This window comes from Stegostoma tigrinum, chromosome 7, assembly GCF_030684315.1.
Source record: "Stegostoma tigrinum isolate sSteTig4 chromosome 7, sSteTig4.hap1, whole genome shotgun sequence".
In the NCBI taxonomy this organism is placed as follows: domain Eukaryota; kingdom Metazoa; phylum Chordata; class Chondrichthyes; order Orectolobiformes; family Stegostomatidae; genus Stegostoma; species Stegostoma tigrinum.
The window spans coordinates 1,737,227-1,764,415 of record NC_081360.1 but is presented as its reverse complement, the minus strand read 5'-3'; the positions used below and the strand labels follow the sequence as shown (position 1 = coordinate 1,764,415).

The window sequence follows — 27,189 nt, the reverse complement described above, 5'->3', positions numbered from 1 at the left end:
TATGGACTTCAGGAAAACATTTGACAGGCTTCCTCATGGTAGACTGGTTAGCAAGGTTAGATCACACAGAATAAAGGGAGAACTAGCTATGTGTGATAGAGTTGGCTCAAAGGTAGTAGACTGAGCGTGATGTGGAGGGTTGCTTTTCAGACTGGAGGCTGTGACCAGCAGGATGCCGCAAGGTTCAAGCTGTCCCCTTGATGTGGAGAATGGAGGGGTTAGTACAGTTCAAGCTATATCAAAAATTGATTTATATAATAAGTTAGATGGGCTTCAGATCGGTATGACAGGTTGGTACAACATCGAGGGCCGAAGGGCCTGTACTGTGCTGTAATGTTCTCTGTTCTATCTGGATGTGAACATAAGATTTATTGTTAGTAAGTTTGCAGATGACACCAAAACTGGAGGCATCGTGGACAGCGAAGAAGGTTATCTCGGGAGGGCAAGGAGATCTTGCTCAGGTCAGCCAATGAGCCAAGGAGTGGCAACTGGAGTTTAACTTAGATAAATATGAGATGCTGCACTTTAGCAAATCAGGGTAAAACGTAGTCATCAAATTGCCAGGTCCTGGGGAGTGTTGATGAACAATGAAACCTTGGAGTGCAGGTTCATATTTTCCTGAAAGTGGAGTCACAGTGGATAGGATAGTGAAGAAAGTGTTTGGTATGCTTGCCTTTATTGGTCAGTGCATTGAGTATATGAGTTGGAAGGATGTGTGGTGTCTGCACAGGATGTTGTTTGTACCAACAAGCTGCCAGTGTTGGAGGCTTTGAGCTACAGGATGAAGCTGAATAGACTGGGGCTAATTTCCTTGGAGTGTCGGATGCTGAGGGCCGATCTTACAGAGGTTAATAAAATCACAAGGGCATTGATCGAGTAAATAGACAAGGTCTTTTCCCCCAAGGTGGGGGAGTCCAAAACTAGCAAGCAAAGGTTTAAGGTGAGAGGAGAAAGATTTAAAAGGGATCTAAGGAGTTACTGTTTCACACAGAGTGGTGCGTGTGTGGAATGAGCTGCCACAGGAGTGATGGAGGCTGATACAATTAGAACATTTCAAAGCCATTTGGATGGGTACCTGGATAGGAAGAGTTCAGAGGAATATAGGCAAAATGTGGGACAGGGTTTATTTAGGATATCTGGTCGGTACAGACCATTTCGACTGAAGTGTTTGTGTTTGTGTCTGTGCTGTATATCTCTGACTTTTTTTTTGTTAAAAATGTTGCTGCTGTATTTAACTGAAGATTGGTTTGTGATCATACCGCACACTGTCCCCCATACCAGATACAGCTCAGAATGCATTCTCTCTCTCACAGACACTTTGTTCCCACTTTTATATGTCCCCTTGATGTGGAGAATGGAGGGGTTAGTACAGTTCAAGCTATATCCTTCTATATGCTGACCCCTCCCTATCGTAGTAATGTGTGGAATAGAGCGCTGAATACGTCTCATGCTGTGTCCTCCCGTGGTCCCATCTCTCCCTGTCCCTCTGACGTGATGAATGGGGGAGCAGTACAGATTGTAGTATTTATGCGAGTGCTCGTTATGTAATCGGAGCCATGGACTGATTACAATGAAAGCACTTCCCAAAGGTGAAGAACCTTGTGCTGCAGATCAAGGACTTGGGGGCAGAGAGCAGATGCTGTTCTCACATGTCACTGGGATTAAACTTGGCTTCAAATATTAGGAACAATATGCCAACATAAACTGGTAGGGAAACTTGGGAAGCCAGAATCTTCGAATGCATTTAAACTCATTTGGAATATTTCTGATTTGGTGGAGTGAGCAGATAGATGGCAGACGAGGTTCAATGCAGGGAACCTGCACTTTGGTAAGTGAGGTAAGCACTTTGGTGACAAGAATTCTGAAAGATAATTTTAAAATAGGGTGTACAATTCTAACGATGGTGCAGGAGCAGAAAGACATGGGTGTTTCTTTGAAGGTGGCAGAGCAGGTCAAGGTTGAGAAGTTAATGAAACACCCAGTGTTCTCAGCTTTATTTATAGGAGCATAGAATGCAAGGGCAAGGAGACGATGTTGAACAAGACACGTGCTTGATTTCAGTTGAGAATTGTGCAGTTATGGCCACAATATTATACGACAGTAAAAATGCATTGGAGCGAGTGTTGTTGATTTTCAAGAATGGTTCCAGGAATGAGAAACTTCAGTTCCAGTGATCAGATCGAACAAGTTGGAACAGGTTTGCTTAAAGAGGAGAAGGCTGTGAGGAGATTGATGCAAGTTTTAAATGTCAAAAGTAAGCTGACAGCGTCGATAAGGAGAAGCTATTCCCACTTGTCATGGGGGGGGGAAAAAAAAAAGAATGAGAGGGCATAGACAAGTAAAAGAATCAAGGGTGTTGGAAGAAAAAAAAGCTTTGTCACACAGCGAGTAGTAGTGGTCTGGAATACATTACCTGGAAATGTGTTGGAGGCAGGTTCAACTGAAGCATTCTAAGAGGGTACTGGATGATTATTTGGATACATCTGGGAAAATCCTCTTATGTCTGGGTCCAATCTTGTTAAAATTCTCTGAACTGCCATTTCTAAATTAATGGGACTTAAACTGTTCACAGTATTCCAGGTGTGATCTGATTTGTAAGTAAAGGCCAACTGACTATTTGCCTTCCAGATTACCCGCTGAACCTGGATACTAGCTTTTTGTCTTTCAAGCACAAGCCCCACAAATCTGTGTTGCAGCTTTCTGTAGTATTTTTCCCTTTAACTAACATTCACCTATCCCAGCTTTCATGCCAAAGTACAAAAACCTCGATTGTCCCACATTATATTCCACCCACTGAATTTTTGACTGCTTGCTACTTCTATTTCTATCCCTCTGTAGTTTACTTGTCTATCCTCACTGCTTGCCTCCATCAATTTGGTGTCGTCTGCAAACGTAGCGACAGTACATTCTCTTCTGTCATCCAGATGATTAGTATATATTGTAAATAATTGTGGCCCCAGTAATGATCCCTCTGTGGGGATCCACAAGTTACAATTTGCCATTATGAACCTTCCCTCTTTTTATTTTTATGCTCTGCCTTCAATTCATTACCCAATCTTTGACCAATATCCTTGACCAATACATAACGCCAACAGTGTGGGTTCATAGGTTCATCCTGTCTGAAGTAGTCTCATGTCCAATACCTTATCAAATGCCTTTTGGAAATGCAAACATGTTTTATTTTATTGGTTTCTCCCTTATTTATCTTTCATGATTCCGCCTGAAAATATTTTAATAAATTTCCCAGCTATGACGTCCACTTCATGAAATCATGCTGACTCTTCTTGATTCTTTAATGTATTTCTGAACGCTCTGTTATTCCAACTTTAATAGACTCTATCATTTCCCAGTGATGCAACAGATTGTGAAATTGAGTTGGGTCTGGGCACTCGGAAAAGGGGCCTATGAAAGCTACCAATTGTTATAAAGATCAAATGGTGCAAAAAACTGTCCTTCCAGGAGGCAACCTGACATCCGATCTGGTCATGGAGACTCTGTCATCAATGGACTGGTGCGGATTGAGGGGTTGGGAAAAGAGAAGTTTGAAAGGAGGCGATGGTGAGTCAGAGGGGTATTATCGACCAACAGGTAAACCATAACTTTAACAAAGCCTCCACTAACAGCCACTCCCACCACAATGAAGGACAAGGTTTTTGTGACCATCACCACCTCGAAGCTCCTTCTAAGCCACACAATGCCCCAACACCCAGTGCTGGATGGATAGAAATTTCCTCTAATTTCCTCTAGAACCTGACAGAATATCCATGTAGGAGAGATGTTAGGAACCACTTCTGTACAAAACCAGTGGTAAAGGCTCGGAACTATGTTCCAAGAATGGCAGTTGATGCCCAAACACCCAATTGTTAGTTTTCAATCTGAAACAGGTAAACTTTTGCTTCGCAAAGGCATTCAGTGATATGGACCAAAGGTAGGTAATAGAGACGGCTTTTGTAACCTCAAGATTGAATGACCCTGAAACCTCCTGATCCTGCTTCCACTTTCAACTTTCCTGTAACCCTGAGCTCATCCAACACTCCACTGTCCATGTACTCACTTGCACCAAGTCTTGTTCTCCTCATTGTGATGTCACTGAGCTGAAGAGCTTGCCATTTGAGGGAAAAAAAGCAGCATTTAAAAAAAAAATCTGATCCTTGTTGCTAATCCCCCCATGATAGTGGTCATTCCCATCTCTAATCTCTGCTGACCACACAATTCCTCAAGATATCTGCTTAATTCGCCTTATGCTAGCCCCTTCAACATGGTCAATTACTACCCCCACCAATAATGGACTTTGTTTCAGTATAGGTTTTTAAAATCAAATTAACAAGTAGTTAAAATAGAGATGCTGGTCCAGGCGATGTAACTGCATTACGTGGGTGCTAGTGGACCCCATTATGGTTCACAGTGACACCGTTCTCAGCAAGTGTTGGTTGCTTGAGGAAATCTGGCTCAGATTGATGAGCTGGAGACTGAGTCTCAAACTGCCACACATCAGAGATGGGGAGGATTTATCTGGATGCTCTGTTTCAGGAGGCAACCAGACACTTCAGGTTAATTCCCTCAAATACAGTCAGTTGTCAGGAACAAAGCAAAGGTATGACCATGCTTGAGAGGACACAGTGAGGAGCTAGAGGAACAGATTTTCAAAAGAAGTGTCCTGACCCGAATTGTCAGCTTTTCTGTTCCTCTGATGCTGCCTGGCCTGCTGTGTTCCTTCAGGTCCACACTGTTATCACTGACTCTAGCGTCAGCAGTTCTTACTGTCTGCGACCATGAGTGAGACGGGGAGAGGTAAACAAGGGGAGTGCTGTTGGAGCCTCAGACCTTGAACTTGTTAACAGGTTTGAGATTCCTCTCCCCTGTGTGGATGAGAACAGGAGCTGTAGGGAGGATGAGCAAACTGGCCACAGCACTGTGGTAGAGGGGGTCATTCAAGAGGTGGCTGGGTGGGGGGAATACAAGAAGTGTGGTTGTAAGTGGGGATAGAATTGTCAGGCAAATAGACACACTGCTCTATTCGCAGAAACGGGAGTCCCAAAGGCTGTGTTGCCTACTTGGTGCCCGTGTTCAGGATATCTCATCTCGGCTGCAGGAGAACTTGAAATGAGAGATGAACAGTCGAGTTAGATAGAAAAGAGGAATGCGATTCTGCTGAAGTAATATGAACAGCTCGGGGCTATATTAAAGGGTACAACCAAAGAGGTAATAATCTCTGGATTAATACCTGATCCATAAGTAAAATAGGAATAAAAAGCACATAGACCATTTTCTAAATCTGAAATCTTCAGAAATCTGAAGCACAAAGGGACCTGTGACCCCTAATTCAGGAATTCTCTTCAGGTTAACATGCAGGTTCGGTTGGCAGTTAGGATGTCAAATGCCATTTTAACATGTATTTCAAGTGGCCTAGATACGGAGCAGAGGTGTATTGCTGATGTATGAACTCTGGGCAGACAGCGTTTAGAATATTGTGAACAGTTTTGAACCCTGAATCTCAGGAAGGATGTGCTGGCATTGGAGGGGGTCCAGTGTCGGTTTACAAGAATGATCCCGGAACGAAATAGCAGTGAGGACTCAGTCTATATTGGAAGGACTTTAGAAGTATGAGGCAGTTATAGGAAGAATAGAAAGGGAGGCAAAGGAGGAGGAGGAGCGGCATTTTCATTTAAGGAAAAGATGACTGTTGTGACTAGAGAACATATTCCTTAAAAAAAAACTATCCAGTGTAAATATATGCATTGAAATTAGAAATGCGAACAAATGAATGATCACCTTGATGGGATTGTACTGTAGGTCCCCCAACAGTCAGGGGGAAACAGAAGAACATATATGTCGAAATCTCAGATATATGTAAGAATAAAAGGCTTGTTATAGTAGATTCTAGATCTGATGAGTGGAAGTCAAAATGATTTGATTTCTTTTCTCCATTTAGCAATGTTTAAAATTTTAACAATTTAAAACAGATTGAGTAAAAATGCATAACTGACCTGATTTGATTCTGTGTGGCTTCATGAAGGAGAAGTTATGACTGACAAATTTATTACAGATTATGAGCTTCCAGAGGAAGTGGTGGATGTCGGTACAATTACAATGCTTAAAAGGCATAACGACATGAATAGGAAAGATTAGGAGAGTTATGGTCTAGGAGCAGGCAGGTGGGGCTGGTTTAGTTTGTGATTCTGGTCAGCATGGACTGGTTGGACCGAAAGGTCTGTTTCTGTATTGTACACAGAGTAGTAAGGGTGTGGAATGTTTGGATAGTGAAGAATTTGTTAAACATGTTTAGAAAACCACTTTGAACTGGAGTCCTGTCACCAGGGGTGTTCCACAGGGATCAGTTCTGGCTCCTCTTTTGTTTGTCATTTATAGAAATGATTTGGATGAAAATGTAGAAGGAATGACTTAAGTTTACGAACAACACCACAATCGGTGGCATTGTCGATTATGAAGAAGGTTTTCTATGATTATGAAGGGATCTTTATCAAATGAGTCAAAGGGTTGATGGAGTTCAACCTGGGTAAATGCAAAGTATTGCATTTTGGTACAATAAACAAGGGTCAGGCTAACACGATAAATGGTAGGACCTTCGACATGTTGGAGACTCCAGGGACCTAGAGGTGCATGTACATAATTCTTTGAAGTTGCATCACGTGTAGACAGGATGGTTAAGACGACATTTGGCATACCTAGCTTTTGTTGCTCAATTCTTCACAAATCAGAGTTTGGACGTTATGTTGGCGGCACAGTGCCTTGGCGGTTAGCACTGTCTCACAGTATCAGGCACTGGGTATGATTCCAGCCTCAAGCTGACTGTGTGGAGTTTGCACATCTCCCCATATCTGAGTGGGTTTCCTCTGGGTGTTCTGGTTTCCTCCCACAGTCCAAAGATGTGCAGGTGAGGTGGATTGCCCATGCTAAACTGCTCATAGTATTCAATGACGTTTTGAGTTAGGTGGGTTAAAGGGGGATGGGTCGGGATGGGATCTTGAGGATTGGTGTGGACTTGCTGGGCTGAAGGGCCTGTTTCCACACTGCAGGGATTCTATTTCGGCCATTCTAACCATTGAGGTTGGGCGCAACATTTGGAAGGCCTCTGCTGGAATGATGTGTCCAATACTGGTTACCTGGTTGTGGAAGAATTTTTTTTTAAGCTGGAGAGGATTCAAAAGAGAAATGCCAGGATGTTAGTGGGTTTGGAAGTTTTGAGTATCAGGATAAGCACAGTTTCGTGAAGGGCAGGTCATGCTTGAAAAATCTGCTAGAGTTCTTTGAGGATGTAAACAGGAAGCTGAGTATTGAGGATCCAGTGGATGTGGTATCTTTAGGCATCGAGAATGCACTTAAGAAGGTGCCACGTAAAATACTGATCCAGAAACTTAGATCTGATCGGGTTAAAGATAGCGTATTGACTTGGATAGATGAAAGGCTAACTGAGAGAAAACAATGTCAGGATAAATGGGATATTCTCTGCGCGGTGAACTGAAACTAGTTCTCGGACCTTAACAATTTTTTCAAATGATCTGTAAGCAGAGACAGAATTAAATATGGTAAAATTCATGGATGACATTAAAACAATGATAATTTGGGCTATGATGAGGAGATAAAGAATTTACAGATGAATATTGACAGGCTAGGCCGATGGACCTGAATTAGGCAGATTCAGTTTAATGTGGATTAGTGCGAGGTGTTCTATTTGGATGGAAAAAAAGGGTAAATTTTATTATTTATGTGGTAGCAGATTCAAAGTGCTTCAACAATGAAAGGCATAGGTGTCTTTGTGTATGAATCTCAAAGTAGGATTGCAGGTGCAGCATATACAAGATAGACAAATTAATCCCTGGCACTTATTGCAAAAGAAATGTATTACAAAAGGAAAGACGTGCTATTAAATTATGTAAGGCTTTGGTGAGACCGCACCTGGAGGATTGTCTCCTGTTTTGGCCTCCTTAGTTAAGGAAGGATGTGATGGCCACGTGTCTGTTCAGAAGAGGATTAGCAGTTCAATTTCGGGGATGAAAGCATTGTCATATGAACAGAAGTTGAATAGCTTGGGCTTGTCTTTGCTGGAGTACAAAGGCATGAGAGAGGATCTGATTGAGGTAAATGGAATGCTGAAGGGTATTGGTAAGGTGGACGTAAGCAACATGTCCTCTTGTGGGAATGCGTTGAATAAGTCGTCGTAGATATAGAATGAGAAGAGGTAGGTTAAAAACTGACATGAGGCAAAACTACTTGTCTGAGAGGGTTGTGAATCTGTGGAACTTAGTGCCACAGAGTGCAGTGGAGGCAGAATCAATCAACAAATTCAAGAAAGAAAGAAATGTGTTTCTCATGAAAACTGGGATAAGAGGCGACGTGGAGCAGACAGGAAAGTTTGAGTTGAGATTGGATAAGATTAGCTATGATCATAAGTAGCAGCACAGTGGACTCCAAGGGCTGAATTGCTTACTCTGCTCTTAATTCCTATGTTCCTTTGTTGTTCTATCTGCAGTTCTTTGGATTTTCGTCCCCAGTGATGGTTGGTGTGGTGTGTAAAGGGCTTCAGTTGAAGGAGATGCAGGCTTGCTTGGTGTGTGGTGAAGAAGACAGTAATGTGGAGATAAGAGTGCAATCAGGTCTTGTTGACTGGCAGTGCAGATCTGTGAACCAGACGGCCGCTTCCTGTTCCTCATTCTTGATTTTTTTTTAATTTGCCTGGTGGAAACGAAATCAACTGCCAGTCTGACAGGCAGTCCTTACTTAACATGTCAATTTCATAACAAAAGAACAAATGACCATTCACATCAAAAGCGAAGAGAGTTGACCATTCTTCTGAGATTTAAAGAATATCTTCTGCAACTGCAGACTGGGAAATGGGTGATCGGACAGCAAAACACATTAACATTGTCGCAAACTGACAGTTTCGACATGGGGTAAAAAACATTATATTGTCAATTCCATAGGATTTTTGTTTGTTTTATTCATTCAAAAGACGAGGGCATCACTGGAAAGGGAGGCTTTATTGCCCATCCTGAGTTCACCAGAGGACAGCTTAGAGTCAACCACATTGCTGTGGGTCTGGAGTCACATGCAGGCCAAGCTAAGTAAGAGTGGCAGTTTCCTCCGTGAAATGACATTAGTAAACCAGATGGATTTTTCTGACAATCAGCAATGGATTTGTGGTCATCATTAGACTCTTAAATTCCAGATATTTGTTGAATTTGAATTCGATCATCAGCTATTGTGGGATTCTAACATAGGTCTTCAGAACATTACCTGGGTATTTGGATGAACAGGCCAGCGATAATACCACTACACCACTGCCTCCTCTAAATGTTGCCACAATATATATGTTTGGCAAAATGTTCTGACTGTGTTATGGAAGAATATAAACTTTGTAAACGTTAGAAAGGGAAAATACGAAGAAGACACAAATCAATAAAGGGGCCTAGATGTGTCAAGTGACGAGAAAATTATTGGTGTATGCAGCATAGTAGGGAAATGTATCTGTGTTCAAACACTTTGAAGATTTAAATGGAAAAGCATGTATTATTTCAATGGAGAGATCGCAAAACTGATGTATAGAGGAACCAAGAACATGTGTTAGAAAAAATTACACATCCACCAATTTTGTAGGTGGACGATGTAAATGTTAAAACATCCTGAAACAGAATGCACTCGGAAATAGGTCAGATTTTCGACAGTTTTACAGGATAATGGTGACACTGTTTTGAGAGAGCTGTGGGCATAATGACATGAGAAGCCATCCAGAGATTCTTCACTGAACTGATACCTGTGAGAAGTGTTTATCTGAGGAGGAAATATTGTCCAGGCTAGCCCTGGATCTATTGGGCTTTCAGCGGATGACACCTGATCTTGTTTAACTCTATAATATTTCACCTAGTCTTTCAAGTTGAACGTTGAAACATGATTTCACTTTGTGCAAGAGATTACCACTCATGGGCTGTAAAACTGAAGAATGTCCCGGTTTTTTAAAAGATGGTAAGTTTTTTTAACCCTCTCAAAGGATTGTGTGTTTATGGAACTCTTTCCATAGAGAGATGGTGGATCCGTCATTGAATATCCTTAAGACAGAGGCAGACAGATTCTTGACTAAGAATGCTGCACAGACTTTATAAAGGGTGGAGAGGAATGTTCATTGGAGCCCACAATCAGATCTCAAGATCTCATTACATGGTGGAATTGGTTTGAGTTGTCCAATCAATCACTCCTGATCCTAGTTTCTACATTTCTATTGTCTTTTGATACAGGAAAACAAGAGAATTCACATGGCTATGACGGCTGTCCCTCTCAGAATGATGGGCACAGCTTACAGATGTGATTTTTAAACAGTACTAGGAAAATACTCGAAAGATCAGAGCTGTGGGACAAAGTGAAAATACCATTAAAACTGCTTTATAAATCAGATCGGGCTGAATAGATGTTGTTAATAGTGCAGTGACTTTCATTTGTTCCCGAGAGATGAATTTCGTTAACAAGATCAACATGTATTGCCTCTATTTAATTTCCATTCAGAATATGGTTTTGAACCACCTGGTGATGTTTCAAGGAGAGGTACAGGACTCTGAACAAGTTATAAGGAACGGACAATGATACAGATCCAAGTCAGCATGTCCTGTGGCCTTGGAGATTGTAATGCCCATCACTTGGTGCTGACAAACTTTGCGAAGTGTGATATTTGTATTTTAAGTTTTCAAAATTAAGGTCATCGAGTCATTCAGCATACAAACACGCCCCCTAGCTCAACATGGCTATTCCAGACAAAAGCCACCAAACTGCATTAATCTCACTTACTTCAAGGGCGATAGCCCACTGGGCCCTGCCATTTTTGAGTATTCCTGCAGCTGCTTCTTAACTGCTGTGTTATATTTTATTATCTGTTACCTGAGCTATCAGTTGGCCTTTTCTTTCAATTTGTGCATGAACTGAGTTTTGCAAATATACTCCACAACTTCAAAGGCTTTTACTTCAAATAACTATTTACTGAGCGTAGTTAATGGAACAGAAAAAAACAAGTGCCATTGGCTGGTACTTCGGAATATATCAGACACTTAGAAGCAGTGCATTCCAGACATGTACCATTTTCTAGATTCAACACAAATTGCACAAAACTTTTCTCAAACTCTTACCTTTTGCTTTGAGTGTGTCCCCTTGTTCTTGACCTTTTGTGAAAGGTGAACAGCTGCTGTCTGTTCACCCTGTCCATACCTCTCACGCTCTTACACTCCTTGAACGGGCTTTTCCCTCAACTTTCTCTGTTCCAAAGATAAACGTGAACAAATCTAGCCTCTACTCACCATTTGAGGCTCTTTCTCTTGTCTTGTTACTTCTGAAGAGCATCAACTCACATTTACAAAGAACATAGAACATTACAGCACAGTACAGGCCCTTCGGCCATCGATGTTGTGCCGACCTGTCATACCGATCTGAAGCCCATCTAACCTACACTATTCCATGTATGTCCATATGCTTATCCAATGACGACTTAAATGTACCTAAAGTTGGCGAATCTACTACCGTTGCAGGCAAAGCATTCCGTTCCCTTACTACTCTGAGTGAAGAAACTACCTCTGACATCTGTCCTATATCTTTCACCCCTCAATTTCAAGCTATGCCCCCTCGTGCTTGCCGTCACCATCCTAAGAAAAAGGCCCTCCCTATCCACCCTGTCTAACGCTCTGATTATTTTATGTTTCAATTAAGACACCTCTCAACCTTCTCTCTTACGAAAACAGCCTCAAGTCCCTCAGCCTTTCCTCGTAAGACCTTCCCTCCATACCAGGCAACGTCCCAGTAAATCTCCTCTGCACCCTTTCCAAAGCTTCCACATCCTTCTTATAATGCAGTGACCAGAACTGTATGCAATACTCCAAGTGCGGCCGCACCAGAGTTTTGTACAGCTGCAGCATAACCTCTTGGTTCTGGAACTCGATCTCTCTATTAATAAAAGCGAAAACACTTGTATGCCTTCGTAACAGCCCTGTCAACCTGGGTGACAACTTTCAAGGATCTGTGTACATGGACACTGAGATCTCTCTGCTCATCTACACTACTAAGAATCTTACCATTAGCCTAGTACTTTGCCTTCAGGTTACTCCTACCGAAGTGCATCACCTCACGCTTGTCTGCATTAAACTCCATTTGACACCTCTCAGCCCAGTTCTGCAGCTTATCTATCTCTCTCTGCAATGTACAGCATCATTCGTCACTATCCATAACTCCACTGACCTTAGTGTCGTCTGCAAATTTACTAACCCATCCTTCTACACCCTCATCCAGGTTGTTTATAAAAATGACAAACAGCAGCGGACCCAACACCGACGCTTGCGGTACACCACTAGTAACTGGTCTCCAGGATGAACATTTCCCATCAACTACCACCCTCTGTCTTCTTTCAGCAAACCAATTTCCAATCCAAGGTGCTATATCTCCCACAATTCCATTCCTCCGCATTTTGTACAATAGACTCCCGTGGGAAACTTTATCGAACGCCTTGCTGAAATCCATATACACCACATCAACCGGTTTACTCTCAACTACCAGTTTGGTCACCTTCTCAAAGAACTCAAGGTTTGTGAGGCACAACCTTCCCTTCACAAAACTGTGCTGACTATCCCTAATCAATTTATTCTTTTCTAGATGATTATAAATCCTATCCCTTATAACCTTTTCCAACACTTTACCAACAACTGAGGTAAGGTTCACTGGTCTATAATTACCAGGGTTGTCTCTACTGCCCTTCTTGAACAGGGGAACCACATTTGCTATCCTCCAGTCATCTGGCACTATTCCTGTAGACAATGTCGAGTTAACGATCAACGCCAAAGGTTCGGCAGTCTCCTCCCTGGCTTCCCAGAGGATCCGAGGATAAATCCCATCCGGCCCAGGGGACTTATCTATCTTCACCCTTTGTCAGATTTCTAATACCTCTTCCTTGTGAACCTCAATCCCACCTAGTCTAGTAGCCTGTATCTCAGTATTCTCCTCGACAACATTGTTGTTTTCTAGAGTGAATACTGTTGAAAATTATTCATTTAGTGCTTCCCCTATTTCCTGTGACTCCACACGCAACTTACCACTACTATCCTTGATTGGGCCTAATCTTACTTTCGTCACTCTTTTATTCCTTAAATACCTATAGAAAGCCTTAGGGTTTACCCTGATCCTCTCCGCCAACAACTTCTCATGTCTCCTCCTGGCTCTTCTGAGCTCTCTCTTTAGGTCCTTCCTGGCTACCTCGTAGCCCTCAAGTGCCCTAACTGAGCCTTCACATCTCATCCGAACATAAGCCTTCCTCTTCCTTTTGACCAGAGATTCCACTTCCTTCGGAAACCATGGCTCCCACGCTCTACAGCTTCTTCTCTGCCTGACAGGTACATACTTATCTAGGACACACAGGAGCTTTTCCTTGAATAATTTATCAGTGTTAAATTTCATCAGGCACTGATCTGGCCATCTGACCAAGCTGTTTGTATTGTCCTGTAGCCTAACACGTTCCTCCTCATTGTGAACCACTTGGCTAGTCTTTGTGACATCCACAAAATTATCTTTCATATCCTCTCCCTGCACCGCCACCTCCCCACCATCTCCCACATTCTCATTATCATCATTTATGAATATCACAAACAAACCTTGATTTTCTTCCTGTTTTTCAGATGTTATTTGCAGAGGAAAAATTGAAATTTCCAGACTTCTCATTTTGATGAATTTACAATGTAATGCAGTTGAGATCTTTTATGAGGGAATCACAAATTGTATTCTCGACATGGAGCTGAATTCTTCTTTTCCATTCTGCACCTCTGAATGTTCTATTCATAAAGCTTTAACATCATTATTTATGGGTTAGACATTTGCTTTTTTTACATGGGCCCGGCACATGTTCTTCATAACGTTCCCTACAATAGTCAGAGCTGAAATAACTTTTCATCTGCAGGCTGGACACAGCTCCGTTCATTAAATTTGTTTGACAGAGATAGAGTGATGAGGATAAAGACACAATTAAGTTCTACATTATGGATGTCGTAGGAGATCAAACCATATTCTTATGTCTGCCTTGAAAAACATGTTAAGACAATGCACTAGGGGAGAAAATCATTCCATCTGCCCTTGATGGAAATGCAGAAATGCCGAGTGAGTGTAAAATCTAAATGAGAACCAAATGTTAGAAAAGAAACGTCAGAAATATTTTCTTAATTATCATTGGAAATCATATACTGATTTTCTTGAACTAATATTTAATCAGCCATCAATCTCTCTTCTCCAAATACATGCTTTTTCCCTGCCGCTCGTACTTCATTTGTTATTTCTCCTCCTCCTTCTTCCTTACACTCGTGCTTCCCTTGCACTGACCCTTCTGCTGCTACATACCCTTCCACTGATCATCTCCTTTCACAGCCCTCTTCTCCTACCCCCACTGTCTATCCCACAACTTCCCCAGTTTTCTCCCATTCCCCCATCTCTCCATTTCCCTTTTTGTCCTCCAATTAGGATGATGGAAGCTGCTGATTTCTATGTTGCTATTGGTCATCAGTGAATGATGAGGTTGAAATGGTCAATGTCAAATAGGAGCAGACAATCGTGTTTGTTTTCCACTGCCTGAAGCACTAGAAATGGCATCGTTTTGTTCCCCATGGTACGGATGAAGCTTTGTTCTGCCCCTCCCTCTGACCGGGCACTTAATCAAATAGCCTCGTCATCAATCGGACAATTATGTCCGGACAGAGCTGGAAATCCATGCCTAAAATTTCTTTGCAATATTATGAGGATACTGGGCACATTATTCAAACAGTGTTCTGTACTTTCACTCTTTATTGCTTCAGCTGATGTTCCAAAGTCAACTGAAGTGAAATCAGAGTAACTTCCGATGCCACCAGTTGTACTTGACTCATTGCAATATCAAGGACCCTGAACAACACTGTGATCAATGGAAATTGAAGAGAATCCTGCACCGGTAATATCCTCAGCTGAACAATGGGAAATCCACTCTCTGCAAGTTGTCATTCAAGTCACATGTCATCCTGGAAAGGAAATAAATTGGTGTTCCCTTACTATAATGAGTTTTTAAAAAATCTTGGAATCTCCTTACAAGCATTCTGTGTGTATATCTGCACCACTTGGATTAGAAGAGTTTCAGGAAGTCAGCTCTATGTCTGCCTCGCTAATGCCTGCTAAACCCATGGATGAATGTGTCCTTTTTAAAATAGCAAGATATTTTACGTTTTCATAGTTTAGTCTGAAGTCTCAGAATGGTAATACTGTGCGAGATGAGTGTAACCCCAGCGACCGCAGGAGCACGGCATAACACTGAGTTAACAATCCCCATCGTTTTCAGTTACATGCAGAGGTCTAATCGTGCGATATCAGTGCCACTGAGTTCAAACTTTTCATGGCAATTTATCTCAATGCCACATGCCATCAACAGTAGGGATCGTTTACACAGAAACTTTACAATGTCTTATTTAATGACCAATACCAACTCTAACAGAGAACTGTATAGCACAGGACAACCTCTCAGCCCACGATATTGTGCCAACCTACTATCCTATTAAGATCAATCTACCCTGCATACCCTACATTTTACTATCCTCCATGTGCCTATGCAAGAGTTGCTTAAAAGTCTCTAAAATATCTGATTCCACTACCACTGCTGGCAGTGTATTCCACATGCCCACCACAGTCTGTGTGAAGAACGTACCTCTGATATCTTCCCTATACCTTCCTGCAAACACCTTAAAATTATGCGCAGAACTCGACACAACTGACCTGAATGGAACACAATTGACAAGAATGAACACCATTTAAGCCAAACACATTTAAAATAATTGAGATTCAACTCAAATAGCAGGTTCACTGTTTGGAATGAAATCAGACAAGTTGCAATAGTCCAAAAAAGAAAAAAAAATTGCTAGAGTAAAAGTCATTAGGTCTAGCAGTATCTGAACAGAGAGAAACAGAATTTACTTTGTGAGTCCAATATGACGTTTTCAGAACAGGTTCATATCAGATTTGATTTGTTAACTCTAAATCTGTCTCCAGATGTTGCTTCATCTTAGCATTTCTCCACCAATTTCTGTTTGTAATTCAGGTTTCCAAAATCTCTGGCATTTTGCTTTCATTGATGGGTCCACATGTTGAACCTGGTTATATTTGGACAATATGCTCCATTCCTGTTTCCATTAGAGCTGTTGTGTCGTTTACACTTGTATTACACCAGGGTGTGTTTCTTCTTTAAGTTTTAAAGAATAATTTCTTGCTAACACCCTCCTAAATTCATGAATTTCAGGAAATCGGTTTTGATTGAAAAGACACTTTTGAGGTAGCCACACTTCGAGAGATGACAGAAATAGATTATTAATGGTGGTTCAGTCTGTGTCCTTCACTGACAAAGCTTGTCATCTCTGGCTCTGAAAACTTTTCACTCATAATCTCAGAATAATTATAGCAAAGGTGGTGGTCACTCAGCCCATCATCTCTGCACCAGTTGAGTATGAGCCGCATCCCTACGATTATTATCCTACAATCTCCACTTCCTTCCAAACATTTTGAAATATTTGCCTGCTTTTAATTCCGAATATCCTGTGCAGATATGAACAATCTTATCAATCTGCATTCCCCATGATGAAACAGTGTACGCACATTGTATGATTTCCTACATCACATTTAAAGTTGTCATGCTATGTTCGCATTGTTGTTTGGCATTCCATCTCCCAAATATAACCTGTTGACTTGCTCTTCATTACATTTCATTCTGCCTGTCAGAATAAGTGCGAGCTAAATATTGGTGAAATTGGGATATCACTGTCCTCCTCTCCAGCCTGTGCAGCCACTGCCCCCATTCCTCTCTGTCTCTGAACCAATGTCACCTTTCATTCTGTCCCTGACTCTTTAGTCCATGGGCTTTAATAAACAACATCATTGTACACGCCACACTTGGCTTTGGTTTTGGTAAACTGAATCAGGAAATGTAAATGCTACTGCTTTAAAACGCATAAACTGCATTGAAGAACTCGGTATGTTGAAGATACAAAGTTGCGTTATTACAGCAGTGATAAATCCATATTTCCTCACCAAGATCAGGGCAACTCTGCCCGGTGACACTTGTTTTTGGTTGTGTTGGAGCAATCAGCACAGTTATAACATTTTGGTTGTGTTTTTTTTCAGGGTGTTGGTGCAGGTGGTTACAGCATTGCACATGGATAACAAGGCAGAATCATCTAGACTGCAAAATGAAAATATCTGTCATTCTCCATCACCACAGGCTTTGTTAGAGCAATTGGTGATGGGACATAAGACCAAAAGTCAATGACGTTAACATCCAATCCAGCCCAGTTGTTATTATGAACTGAACATGCTATATTGAATGGGGTTAACTGGAACTGTTTGTTCAGTGACTGTGATTAACGTCAGTCTCTATGGATTCGAACTGTGTCGCAGGAGGCTTTCCCTCTTCTATTACTAAGGGTCTCCATTCACTGTGTTATCCCATAGTATGAGCGGGAGCATCAGCGACAGCACTAACAGGGATCAGCAGCTGCAGAGAGAGGGGGAGGAGAGATCAGAATCTGCGAATAATAGACTGGAATGTTACAACAATGGACAGGGGTTTATCCTGGAGTCTATTCTTACTTACCGCATCTTGGCCGACATTACCACATCGGATACGAGGTGCACTGCTGATTATTCAGGCGGGTTACTATCCCATTCTCGCTATTGTTGGTGTTCCTGGTAAGTCTCTCTATCTCTGTCCAGTCATTTATTCATGAAGAATATTCAACTCTATAGCTGTTTCTGTTACCAATAGTTGGAAAAGATGGGAACAATTATCTTCAGTATCAATTAAAGCCTTGCTTCATTATCCATGAATTTCAGACTCATCCTTCACAAGCATCTGAGAACAAGACTTGTCCACAACATTGAGGGCCTTTTTAGATTTATGCCTCTCTATTGTCCCTATCACCAAACGTGTCCAATATTAGCTCCATAATATTCCTACTATCACCTCTGTCTCTGTGCTGTTGCTGAATAAACCACGATCTATGCCTTCGTAAAATTCAGACTTTATGGTTCCCACTCCCTTCTGGCCAGTCTTCCAAGTTGTAAATGATTTGATCACATCCTTGTTCTTGTCTGGAATGTAAGCAATGATAGGGCACCATGTTAGAGTAGTTAAGTCACTGGGCAGGTAATTCAGAGGCACAGACTGTTATAATAAAGATACTGTTTCAAAATCTACAAGAGTTGCTGGCAGAACTTAAATTCTAATGATAAGATTTGGAACAAAAATGAATTTCACTTAAATCGATCATAAAACCACTTAAATCGATCATAAAACCACCAACATTTTGTCTAAACATAAATCTCATTACACTGATGTCCTTCAGTAAAGAAAGCTAATGTTATCACCTGGTGTGGATTAAGTGAATTCAGGCACAGAACAATGTGTTTGGTTCTATAATGTCTTGTGGAATGTTCATAGTCAAAGGCAATTAATGATGGTTAACAAATGCTTCCTTTGCCAGTGATATCAACATTCCATGAAATTAAATAAAAGGTTTACTCAAAGAAAGAAAGATGTCAGAAATCTGAAAGAAAAAGAAACAAAGTACTGAGGAAACTGAGCAGGTTTGGCTGGGTCCAATAAAATAAAAACAGAGTTAGCATTTTGAGTCCATTAAACTGATATCAGATCAGAGGTCATCTGGCAAATAATGTTATTTATGCTGGTGACAAGGATGCTCATTTTGAAGGGGAGAAGTAATGAGCTGAATAAATGGAGAAAAAGAGAGCTAGAGCAAAATAAGCAAAGAAAGGGATTGATGATCAGGTGTGATGGAAATACAGCGTGAAATTAATTACATTTTTTCACCTTTTTCTATCTTTCTGAATATCTTGCCCATGTACATATCCATCCAAGTCCCCGTTTAAAATAAGGAATGCCCCCTCAGTCTGTCTCCCCTGAAAGTGGTCATCTTCATTTATTTATTAATGATTAGTAGGTCTGACTGGCTGGGCCAGCATTTATTTCCCTTTCCTGGTTGCCCTTGAGAAGGTGCTTTATGAGCTGCTTTCTTGAACCACTGCACTCCATGGGCTGGTACACATGTCTGTCCTGTTTCATTTCTTTGTGACTTTGTAGTGTTTGCAGTAACTGAGTGGCTGGTTTGAACATTCCAAAAGGCAATTGAGAGATCAACCACATTGCTGTTGGTCTGGAGTCACATGTAGACCAGACCAGGTGAGGATGGCATATTTCCTTCCCTAAAGGATGTTAGTGAGCCTGGTGGGTTTTTCTGACAATCAACGATGGCTTACTAGTTTCACCATTCTAGATATTTTATTGAATTCAAATTCCACCATCTGCCTTGGTGGAATTTGAATCAGGGTGTGGGTCATTACCTGGGTCCTTGGATTAATAGTCTAGAAATAACACCACTAGGCCATCTCATCCCCAGCATCCCTAGTCAACTTCATCAGCAACAGTGGTGTTGCTGTGATCGTGACTGGTACAGAAAATTGTTCTGTTACATTGTCGTGTTCCCACGAGGAGCTCGAACAGTTCATCCACTTTACTAACACCTTCCACCCCAACCTTAAGTTTACCTGGACCATCTCTGATACCTCTCTCTCCTTCCTAGACTTCTCTGTCTCCATCTCTGGCATCCACCTGGAAACCGATATTCATTTTAAACTGACCGACTCCCGCAACTAAGTAGAATATTCCTCCTCTTAGCCACCTTCCTATTAAAATGCTATCCCCGTTCCCAATTCCTTCACTTGCACTGCTTCTGCTCCCGAGATGAGGCATTCCACTCCCAAACATCCCAGATGCCCTCTTTTTACAAAGAAACGCAACTTCCCCTCCACAGGGATCAAAAATGCCCTCAACTGTGTCTCTTGCATTTCCCGCAACTCATCCCTCACGTCCCCTTCCCGCAATAACAACCAAAACAGAACCCCCCTCGTCCTCACATACCACTCCACCAACCTCCAAATCCAACACATCATCCTCCCACATTTCCGCCATCTGCAATCTGGTCCCACCACCAAAGACATTTTTTCCTCCCCACCCTTAGGTGCTTTCCGGAGGGACCACTCTCTCCGTGACTCCCTTGTCCACTCCACAGTCCCGTCCAGCCCCATTACCCCCAGCACTTTTCCCTGCAACTGAAGCAAGTGCTACAACTGTCCCTACACCTCCCCCCTCACCCCCATCCCACGCCTTAGGAAGACTTTTCGCATCAAACAGATGTTCACCTGCACATCTGTCAATGTTTTATACTGTATCTGCTGTTGCCGTTGGGGCCTCCTCTACATCAGGGAAACCAAACGGAGGCTTGTGGACCACGTTGTGGAACACCTACCCTCTGTTTGCAACAAACAACTACACCTCCTCATCACAAACCATTTCAAATTCCGCCCCCCCCCCCCTCCCCCCCCACCCACCAATGCTCGGACAACATGTCCATCCTGGGCCTCCTGCATTGCCACATTGATGCCACCCAAAAGATGCAGAAATAGCATTTCATATTTCGCTTGGGAACTTTGCAGCTCCAGGGTATCAATGTGGACTTCACAACTTCAAAATCTCCCCTCCCCCAACCACATGCCAAAACCAGCCCAGATAGTCCCCGCCTCCCTAACCATTCCTCCCACCTCAAGCCCCATCCCCTACCCACTAACCTCGTCCCACCCTCCTGACCTGTCCATCCTCCCTGGACTGACCTATCCCCCACTAACTCCCCACCTACATTCACCTTCACTAGCTCTAGCCCCACCTCTTTGATCTGTCTGCCTCCTCTCACCCTATCTTCTCCTTTATCCATCCTCTGTTGGCCTCCCCCATCTCCCTATTTATTTCAGAATCCCCTTCCCCTCCCCCATTACTGAAGAAGGGTCCCGACCTGAATCATCAAGCGTTCCTGCTCCTCTGATGCTGCTTGGCCTGCTGTGTTCATCCAGCTTCACCCCGTGTTATCTCAGATTCTCCAGCATCAGCAGTTCCTACAATCTCAGTTACATTGTCAATGGCTTCTATTAAGAGCAGACCCATTAATATTTCAAGTTACTGCGACTGCGCAGAGATATAGCAGTTTATCAGCCAGGAAAATAAACTAAGGAGAGGAAGGCATGTTCAACACTGAGACAGTGCGCCATGTATGCACCAGGGAGAGGGTAGTGTTGACAATGTCCATCAAGTGACCTGGTTTCATTCTAGAACTTTCCATGCAGGACTCGGTGAGATATCCAACATGTGCCAGAATGCCGATCTCCAATATATTCACAAGGTGACACAGGCTCGCTCAGTCCCGCATGCTGAATACTCTGAAGTGAGGAACAGAAAACCTTCCAGGTATAGCGGGGAATAGGGTGATGGGTGAAAATGAGGAACTGTGGGAAATTGGCATAAAGAGGAAGCACTCAGAATAGTCATTTTGTTGAAGGTTAGTAAGTTGTTGCACCAGATGCATGATGAATTTAGACGGCGATGGAGATAAGGCTGGAGAATTGAGCTTGCTGGATAGCTGTTTCAGAAGCCGGTACACACACACAATGGGTCAATGACATCCCTCTGTACTATGAATTCCATGATTCGATGAGCCATATCCCTGAAGATTGAGGAAGGTCCAAGTGCTGTGAGGTTGCAGTGCTAACCACTGAGCCACCGTGCTGCCTTAGACTTTGGATAGTATCTTGCAGAGTGGAAAGTATCTGTTGTGACTGAAAGCATTTAAAACAGGATGGAGAAAAGTGATACAGAGATAAAAAATGTGCGCCATCGAAAGAAATCCTGCTGTACAACTCATCCATGATGTCCAGCTAACCTAAGTTAATCTAGTCCCATTTGCCAGCATTTGGCCCCTATCCTGCTAAACCCTTCCTATTTGTCTCCCCATCCAAATGTATTTTTGAATGCTGATATGTTACCAGCCTTGACCATTTCCTTTGGCAACTTTTTCCTTACATGCACCACCTTCTGCCTTAAAATATTGCCCCTTAGGTTCTTTTTAAAATGTTTTCCCCCTTTCCTTAAACTTACGCCCTGTTGTTGAGGACTCTCTTAGCCTGGGAAAAAGACATTGACTGTTCACACTATCTATGCTCCTCATGATTTTGCAAACTTTTTATAAGATCACATCTTAGCTTCCAATTCTCCAGGGAAAATAGCTCCAGCCTATTCAGCATCTATCTATAGCTCTAACCCTCCAGCCGCCGGCAAATTCCTTTCAATTTTTTTCTGAATCGTTTCAAGTTTAACAACACCCATCCTGTAGCAGGCAGACCAGAACTGAGCACAATATTCCAACAGTGGCCTAACCAATGTCCTGTACAGATGTAATATGACTGTGATACCTCCCAACTCCGATACTCAATGCATTTACCAAGAAAGGAAAACATAGCAGCCTTCTCCTTCACTATCCTGTCGATCTGCGACTCCACTTTCAGGGAAATATGAACCTACACTCTAAGTTCTCTTTGTTCAGTAACACTACCCAGAACCTTACCAATGTGTTTCCCTGATTTGCCTTATCAACATGTAGCACCTCACATTTATCTAAATTAAACTGCCCTTCCTCGGCCAACCAGCCATCTCTTTAAGGTCCTGTTTTACACTGAGATAACTTTCTTAATTATTCATTACATCACCAATTTTAGTGTCATCTGAAAACTTACCAATCATAACTCCTGTATTAAAATTGAAATTATAGAATGACAAAAAGCAGTGGACCCAAAAGTGATCCTTGTAGCACACCGATAGTCACAGATTTGCATTTCTAAACACAATGCTAGGGCAGCATGGTGGCTCAGTGGTTAGCAACGCAGCCTCACAGCGCCAGGGACCTGGGTCCAATTCTAGCCTCAGGTAACTCTTTGTGTGGAGTTTGCATGTTCTCCGCGTGCCTGTGTGGGTTTCCTCCGGGTGTTCCAGTTTCCTCCCACAGCCCAAAGAACTGCAGGCTAGGTGGATCAGCCATGCTAAATTGCCCGTCGTGTTCAGGGGTGTGTGGGTTATAGGAGGATGGGGATGGGTCTGGGTGGGATGCTTCAAGTGGCGGTGTGGACTTGTTGGGCCGAAGGGCCTGTTTCCACACTGTAGGGAATCTAATCTCACCAGTAGCTTTCGATGATACAAATAGTTCAGCAAGGGGCTCATCAATAACTTCCCCAGTTTCCCATAAACGTGTCGAACATACCTGATCAGACCTCAGTAATTTATCCACATTTATGCATTTTAATGGGCCAGCACCACATCCTCTGTAGCATGGAAAATCTTCAGGATTTTGTTATTTAGTTCCCCGAGTTCTCTGGGGTACATTTGTCTTTCAACAGAAAGCACTGATGCATTTTTTTTCATTTAGCAACTCACTCATTTCCTATGGTTCTACACATTGGTGATCTTAGTGAGCTTTAAGGGACCCTGTTCTCTACTTATTACTCTTTTGACCTTAGTGTATTTGCAGAAATCCATTGGTTTTTCCTTAACCCTATTTACCAAAGCAATCTCATGTCCCCTTTTTGCCCTCCTGATCTCCTTCTGAAGCATACTCCAACTACCCTTATACTCCTTTCAGGATTCACTTGATCTCTGCTGCTTATACCTGACAAATGAACATAGAACATAGAACATAGAACAGTACAGCACAGAACAGGCCCTTCAGCCCACAATGTTGTGCCGACCATTGATCCTCATGGATGCACCCTCAAATTTCTGTGACCATATGCATGTCCAGCAGTCTCTTAAATGACCCCAATGACCTTGCTTCCACAACTGCTGCTGGCAACGCATTCCATGCTCTCACAACTCTCTGCGTAAAGAACCTGCCTCTGACATCCCCTCTATACTTTCCACCAACCAGCTTAAAACTATGACCCCTCGTGCTAGCCATTTCTGCCCTGGGAAATAGTCTCTGGCTATCGACTCTATCTATGCCTCTCATTATCTTGTATACCTCAATTAGGTCCCCTCTCCTCCTCCTTTTCTCCAATGAAAAGAGACCGAGCTCAGTCAACCTCTCTTCATAAGATAAGCCCTCCAGTCCAGGCAGCATCCTGGTAAACCTCCTCTGAACCCTCTCCAAAGCATCCACATCTTTCCTATAATAGGGCGCCCAGAACTGGACGCAGTATTCCAAGTGCGGTCTAACCAAAGTTTTATAGAGCTGCAACAAGATGTCACGACTCTTAAACTCAATCCCCCTGTTAATGAAAGCCAAAACACCATATGCTTTCTTAACAACCCTGTCCACTTGGGTGGCCATTTTAAGGGATCTATGTATCTGCACACCAAGATCCCTCTGTTCCTCCACGCTGCCAAGAATCCTATCCTTAATCCTGTACTCAGCTTTCAAATTCGACCTTCCAAAATGCATCACCTCGCATTTATCCAGGTTGAACTCCATCTGCCACCTCTCAGCCCATCTCTGCATCCTGTCAATGTCCCGCTGCAGCCTACAACAGCCCTCTACACTGTCAACGACACCTCCGACCTTTGTGTCGTCTGCAAACTTGCTGACCCATCCTTCAATTCCCTCGTCCAAGTCATTAATAAAAATTACAAACAGTAGAGGCCCAAGGACAGAGCCCTGTGGAACCCCACTCACCACTGACTTCCAGGCAGAATATTTTCCTTCTACTACCACTCGCTGTCTTCTGTTGGCCAGCCAATTCTGTATCCAAGCAGCTAAGTTCCCCTGTATCCCATTCCTCCTGACCTTCTGAATGAGCCTTCCATGGGGAACCTTATCAAATGCCTTACTGAAGTCCATATACACCACATCCACAGCTTGACCCTCATCAACCTTACTAGTCACATCCTCAAAAAACTCGATAAGGTTTGTAAGGCATGACCTACCCCTCACAAATGCTTCCTTCTTTTTCTTGATCTGAATCTCAGTTTCTCTGGTCACCCAGCATTCCTTACATCTACCAATATTTTCTTTCACCCGAACAAAACATACTGTTTCTGCACTCTCGTTGTGTAATTCTTGAAGATTCCTCATTGTAAGCCGTCCCTTTACTGCAAATATCCAACCCCCATCAAATTTTGAAACGTCATTGCTGATAGCATTCAAGTCGACCTTGCCAAAAGTTAGAATTTGAGTTTTTTGGATCAGGTAGATCCTTTTTCCATAGCTGCTTTAAAATTAATAGAATCATGATTTTGGCCTCAAAGTTCTCCCCGACTGACAACTCAGTCACTTTCCCTGCCTTATTTCCCAAGAGTAGGTCTAGTTTTGCACCTTCTTTTGGAGGCAAACCCACATTCTGAATCAGTAAATTTTCTTGCACACACACAAAAAGTTCCTCTCTACTCGATACCTTAACACAATGGAAGCGTCAGTCGATGTATGAAAAGTTAAAACCCCCTTCCATGACCACCCTGTTATTGTTACAGATATCGGTCATATCCTTACAGACTTACTCCTCAATTTCCCACTGACAATTTGGCGGGGGAGGGGGGGGGGTCTACAGGAGAATCCCAATAAGGTGATCATCCCTTTCTAATTTCTCAGTTCCACCTGAATACCCTCAGTGGACATAGTCCTTGGAATATTCTCTCGAATCACAACTGGAATGTTATCCCTCATCAAAAACGCCAATAGCCCACCTCCCCTCCTCTCTCAGTCCCTTTTCTATCTGTCTGATAGCATCTGTACCTTGGAATGTTAAGCGTCCAGTCCTGTCCACCCCAGAGCCACATTTCTAGTAGCTATGATAACACAATCCCATGTCACCAACTATGCCCCGAGTTCATCTGCGACACTGTGGGGCCTCGTGCATTGAAATAATTGTAGCTTAATTTATCAGTCCTATCTCTTTCTCTGCTTTGCTTCTGCATGCCTTGCCTATTTGACTTGCTTTTTTTTCCCACTGCACCAGTTTCAGATTGCTCCCTTTTTTCACTATGTCTCTGGGTCCCTCCACCATGCACCAACCCCTAACAATCTTGGGTGGCATGGTGGCTCAGTGGTTAGCACTGCAGCCTCACAGTGCCAGGGACCCAAGTTCAATTCCAGCCTCAGGTAACTATCTGTGCAGAGTTTGCACATTCTCTCTGTTCCTAAGTGCGTTTTCTCTGGATGCTCTGGTTTCCTCCCACAGTCCAAAGATGTCCAGGCTAGGTAAATCAGCCATACTAAATTGCCCAGAGTGTTCAGGGGTGTGTGGGTTATAGGGGGATGTATCTGGGTGGGATGCTCCAAGGGGCAGTGTGGACTTGTTGGATCAAAGGGCCTGTTTCCACACTGTAGGTAATCTAATCTAAACTTACTAACTTAAATCCTGCTGGATAGCTCCAATAATTCACCCTGCCAGAATATTACACCTCTTGCAATTCAGGTGCAATCTGCCCTCCTTATAAAGGTCACTTCTTCAACAGAAGAGGTTCGAAAGATCCAGAAATGTGTATCCTCCCACCCTGCATCATCTCCTCAGCCCCGTGTTCATCTGCTCTATCCTCCTATTCCTATCCTGACTAGCTCATAGCATGGAGAATAATTCAGATAGCACTATGCTTGCAGACCTACTGTCCGGTCTCTTTCTCATCATGTGGTGTTATTTTGAATGTGAACAACAACCTCCTGTTGATCTCTTTACCCGTTGAGAATATTCTATACCCTCCCAAGACTTCCTTGGCCCGAGCAGCCTTTCAGCAGCACACTACCCTGTTGTCTCGCAGTCAGCTGCAGAAACGTCTGTCTGTGTCTCTGACTTGAGAGTTGCCCATCACAATCAATCACTTGGAACCTGATGTAATGCTCTCATTTCAGTTGAGCTAGTCTTGCTACAGAAACTTGGCTGTGAGTTCTACATTCTCCCAAGAATCGATCATGCCCTACATTGTCTACATCTGCACACTTCTTTGAGATGGAGATGGCCACAGGAGATGCCTGCACTACCTGTCTACTCTTCGCACATTTCCTAGAAGGAACCTATTGATCTGATTGTATCTGCAGATTTTCTACCTCCTGAAACAGCCATCCATCACATTCCCCAGCTCCTGTAAATTCCTCATTGCTCCTAGCTGCCGCTCTAACTGATTTATGCAATAAGATTGGATTTGTAACCAAATTCTCTTCCAGCAGACATATTCTTGAAACACATTCTCCCTAAAATTCTCCCTAATCTCCCACACCTGACAGGAAGAGCACATCACACTACTAAAGACCATCACTACACCTTAACTGTCTA

The 27,189-nt window shown here is 42.8% G+C and overlaps 1 protein-coding gene across 20 annotated transcripts in view; it reads left to right on the top strand.

Moving 5' to 3' along the window:
- Positions 1-27,189, top strand: part of LOC125454422 (probable G-protein coupled receptor 139) — a 129,845-nt gene that overhangs the window by 92,178 nt on the left and 10,478 nt on the right. For 15 of the 20 annotated variants that reach the window (XR_009445897.1, XR_009445898.1, XR_007247989.2 and 12 more), the window contains one exon: positions 17,161-17,724. Coding sequence is in view for 15 of the 20 variants with exons in the window: in XM_059646987.1 (XP_059502970.1) it covers positions 17,592-17,724 (133 nt within the window). In the remaining 5 variants the exon portion in view is untranslated. Of the gene's footprint in view, positions 1-8,491; positions 10,075-17,160; positions 17,841-21,228; positions 21,350-27,189 lie in introns of those variants that run through there. The other 5 variants (XR_009445899.1, XM_059646992.1, XM_059646991.1 and 2 more) reach the window with 3 other exon arrangements.